Source organism: Naegleria fowleri (genome assembly GCF_008403515.1).
Source record: "Naegleria fowleri strain ATCC 30894 chromosome Unknown tig14, whole genome shotgun sequence".
Classification (NCBI taxonomy): Eukaryota; Heterolobosea; class Eutetramitea; order Acrasida; family Naegleriidae; genus Naegleria; species Naegleria fowleri.
Genome location: NW_025407946.1, coordinates 55,838 through 59,871, shown reverse-complemented (window position 1 = coordinate 59,871; position 4,034 = coordinate 55,838). Strand labels below are relative to the sequence as shown.

General features: G+C 36.4%; 4 protein-coding genes across 4 annotated transcripts in view; 3 read left to right on the top strand and 1 right to left on the bottom strand.

Moving 5' to 3' along the window:
• Nucleotides 1-176: 176 nt before the first annotated feature.
• On the top strand, nucleotides 177-743 carry FDP41_012525 (uncharacterized protein; the record flags this gene model as incomplete). Its single annotated transcript, XM_044703054.1, has 1 exon — nucleotides 177-743. The coding sequence occupies one exon, from the start codon at nucleotides 177-179 to the stop codon at nucleotides 741-743; it is 567 nt and encodes a 188-aa protein (XP_044566128.1).
• Nucleotides 744-983: 240 nt separating this feature from the next.
• FDP41_012524 (uncharacterized protein) lies at nucleotides 984-2,145 on the top strand (the record flags this gene model as incomplete). The annotated part of the gene is made up of 2 exons (XM_044703053.1): nucleotides 984-1,361; nucleotides 1,612-2,145. The coding sequence occupies 2 exons, from the start codon at nucleotides 984-986 to the stop codon at nucleotides 2,143-2,145; spliced, it is 912 nt and encodes a 303-aa protein (XP_044566127.1).
• A 104-nt stretch (nucleotides 2,146-2,249) lies between these two features.
• Nucleotides 2,250-2,888, bottom strand: FDP41_012523 (uncharacterized protein; the record flags this gene model as incomplete). The annotated part of the gene is made up of 1 exon (XM_044703052.1): nucleotides 2,250-2,888. The coding sequence occupies one exon, from the start codon at nucleotides 2,886-2,888 to the stop codon at nucleotides 2,250-2,252; it is 639 nt and encodes a 212-aa protein (XP_044566126.1).
• Nucleotides 2,889-3,072: 184 nt separating this feature from the next.
• FDP41_012522 (uncharacterized protein) overlaps nucleotides 3,073-4,034 on the top strand; it is a gene marked incomplete at both ends in the record, with an annotated part of 975 nt that continues 13 nt past the window's right edge. The window contains 3 exons of the mRNA XM_044703051.1: nucleotides 3,073-3,334; nucleotides 3,385-3,923; nucleotides 3,982-4,034. The exon at nucleotides 3,982-4,034 is cut by the window's right edge and continues 13 nt beyond it. Of these exons, the coding sequence (XP_044566125.1) occupies nucleotides 3,073-3,334; nucleotides 3,385-3,923; nucleotides 3,982-4,034 (854 nt within the window). The remainder of the gene's footprint in view (nucleotides 3,335-3,384; nucleotides 3,924-3,981) is intronic.

The window sequence follows — 4,034 nt, the reverse complement described above, 5'->3', positions numbered from 1 at the left end:
TTTAGAGACACCAACCAATGATAATTCTTTGAAATATATTCAAATTACACCCACAAAATCAGACAATTTAGCCATACCACAACCAGAAGAAACGACCTCTTCCGTTAACAGACAGCGAGAAATCCTCAATTAATAGCATTCTTAAAGCAATTCAGCATGAAACACCGATCGACAAGATGGATGATGCCATAGAAGAGATTGGCGGAGGAGATGAAATTGTACCACTCAAAGATCCACTTTCCTTATGCAGAATTGAAATACCGGCAAAAGGAAAATATTGTGTACACAAGTCATGCTTTGATTTGGCTGGATATTTAGATTTTGGCAAGACCTCAAAGACGTACAATTGTCCAAGATGTGATAAACCTCTTCCATTTTCAGAGTTAATCATAGATCGTCATATGCAAAAGATACTCAATGAAGTGGGAGACAATGTGGAAAAAGTGCTTGTCAAAGACGACGGTAGCTTCACCATTTGTGAGGATGCTCCCAAGAAGAAAATATCAAATGTTGCCATTGCCAATATAGCACAAGTTATTGCAGAAATAGATGAAGAAGAAGGAAGCAAGTCTCCACCTTTTCTGTCATTTGGTACTTCCTCTGTTGCCTCATCGCCTCCTTTTTCCTCCACTCCACCAAGCCATGGTTTGTCAAGCAACAACAACACGTCAACAAATTCTTCCTTGAATTCCAATCGATTATCTACAGGTTTTACCATCGATGACGCTATTGAGATTGACTAGTCAATAGGCGTGTGGTAACAGAAGAATAAGGAGATTGGATTATGATCATCATGTTTCGAACGCCTCAGTTTCCTGTGTGCACCATTCAATTTTGTTATCTCGTACAACAAAGTAAAAATTGTGCGTGCAACGTTCAACACCACAAAAAATACAATCAGTTCAAAGTTTGATTTTCCACCACCACGACTATTATCCAGTGTGATTCATTTATTCCTTGCCACATCATCATTAACGGCCATCATGTCCTCTGTACCAACCTCCGAAGGAAACCTTACGGAAACAGAAAAGAAGTTTCTGCAAGATCAATCCGATATTGAAATATACAAAGAACAAGAAAATATCCACAAGGAAGATCCAGAAGACGAATATTTGAAAGTCAAGGATCGAGAAGATTCATACAATATTATTTACGAATTTCTCAAACAATTGAGTCCACAGACAGAATTGTGGAGAATAAGTGTTCCAGCATATATTCTTCAACCAATCTCATTGTTAGAGAAAATTTCTCACTACTCATCTCCGAATAATACAATTGAGAAGATCAATGAAGAACAATCTCCAGAGAAGAGATTTATTTCAATTTTGGCTTGGGTAATTAGTAAACTATTCCTCGTCATGGTATGCAGCAAAGTAAACCATTCAACCCTGTTCTTGGTGAGATTTTCAAATGTGAATGGACTCATGGTGAAGGAGACGTTACCAAATTCTTGGGTGAACAAGTTTCTCACCACCCTCCAGTATCTGCATTTTGTTGTCACAATGAGAAGCGTCAATTTACCTATACTGGATATGTATTTCCAATTACATCATTTTCTTGGAATAGTGTTACCACATTGATGGACGGTGAATTCAAAATTACTCTCGAAAGTTTAACGAGGAATATATTGTAAATCACCCTCCTGTTAGCGTCAGCAATGTGTTGTGGGGATCTACTGTCATTGAGATTTATGACTATCTCAAGATTAATTGTCCAAAAACTGGTTTCAATGCTTCCATTTATTTTGACTATGGAAAAGACAATTACTTGAGTGGATATATTTATGATGCGGATGGTTACAAGAAACATTGGATTGAAGGAAAGGTGAATCAATCGGTTGAAATTCAAGACTTATCAACAAAGGAAAAGAAACTCTTGTACTCAGTAGAAACCTTAACTCGTCCACCAAAAACGATTAGACCTGTTCATGAACAAGAGCCAAGAGAATCCAGAAGAAATTGGCATAAGGCTATTTATGCATTGAAGAAGGAAGACTTTGAGGAGGCTCAACTTCAAAAACACCTGGTTGAGGAGAGAAAAGAGCGATCAGAAAAGAAAGAGCTGAAGCTGGTATTACATGGACTCCAAAATACTTTGTATTGGAAGGTGAAAAACGATGGGTTCTCAAGAGTTTGGATTGTTTGAAATAAGCATTAATTACAAGTATTGTAATACATTCACACTAAAATCAGGATAGATTAAAGATATCAACTAATTTACATGTATTATTGACATTTTAAATTGGGTAATTATTTGATGGAAGCAAGTTGATCTCTAATCTTTGAAAGACCTTTCAACATGGTAGAGAGAGTTTCCTTGTCCATTTCAAAATTAATTTGCTCCGTTTTTGGCATGACGCCAGTCGATACTGCTGGGTTTTGCACGTTGAGTTGAATAACCACACTTGGCGCTGCCATCTTTTGAATAAGATTTGATGCAGTACTCAAATCCACCCTCCATTTCATATCCACTAATTTGGGTAATCCAATTTGTGTGTTCAATGCTTGCTCTTTCCAAACGCTATGGAATTTTAACACTGTTCCAGCAACAAGTTGTTTCAATTTATCATGCGATGTAAAAGCAGGATCATTATCCGTAAATAGTTCCGATGACAGTATTTGTTCGGGAGTATTCAGTTGATGATATACACAATACTGAATCACAAATAAAACAGCCGATAATAATTGTTCAATCGCCACTTGGTAATTAGGTTGTTGATTTTGTTGCAATTGCTCCGCCACTGATTCAACAAAATCTCTATTGAAACCGTCAAATCTAGTTTGATATACTCTCACAAACACTTGTTCCACAAACACCTTCGAAGGGGCTTGCAACAATAAAAGAAGAGGAGAAAGTGAGAAGGTTCTCGTGTTGTTGAAATGTTTCATTTTTTGTAATGATGATAAAAGATATTTTGATGAATATGGAAAACTCTCATCCTTCTTATTTGAATGCTTCTTTGAACATTTTGTGAAACAAAAGAAGAGAGCTCTTGAAAATTCAATTCATTGTATTTCAACCATGGATTTATGTTGTTTGACATGGAATGATTCATTTAATAATTATTTAAAAATGAAACGAACCTTTGGTGAAGATCAAGCCACCACTCCCTCGGATCCATCCGAATCTTTCAATAATCCAATGGCAAGCATGGAAGATGATCAATCATCGATTGCTTCCGATCAATCATCACCATCAATAGGAGGTGGATACAATCGAGGCGGTGGTAGAGGAGGTTATCGTGGTGGAGGAAATTATAGAGGAGGCCGAGGTGGTAATCGAGGTGGTAGTGGTGGTGAAAATTATTCTTCTAACACTCCGAAAAGCCAAGACAGTACAAACATGCTGTTGAAAAATTATTTGATGAGTATGCAACTGAATTAGATTACTCAAACAATAAGAAGGAAAGAATTTACAAAGCTGCCAGAGATGTAACAATAGAAGCAAAAAGAATTGTGTTTTTACTTCATAGATATGATCCAAAATTGAATAACAAGGAGGATGTACTAAAGGAAGCAAAAGAAAAAATTGATTTTATTTCTACTGAATACCTTTCTCCAATTTTAAAGGAACTCGAAGAGAAATTTAATGAATACTTTTGGAAGTATGCACGTTCATATTCTTTTGGATTGCAAGAATTCATAGAAGGGATCAGTTTTTATTATTATATCAAAGATGGCACGCTTGCAACCTGTGGAAATATAGAACAGGAGATGAGATTTCCCGTTAGTAAGCTTGATTATTTATTGGGTATTGCCGATCTTACAGGAGAACTGATGCGATTTGCGACCAATCATTTCATGATCGAAGAAATTCCAACAACTGTCATGAATTTTATGAGTGAGATGCATGCTCATTTCATGCATATTCTAACGTCATGCAAAGGCCTTTCTCCTTTTGAGGAAAAGGATTTACGACATAAGGTATGTTTTGTCATTTCAAGTTTGCGAAACAACAATTTAATCTTGCTTACGCCACAAGGTCGAAATAATGGAAGCATCGCTCACAAAAGTTGAGAAACTTTGTTACAACCT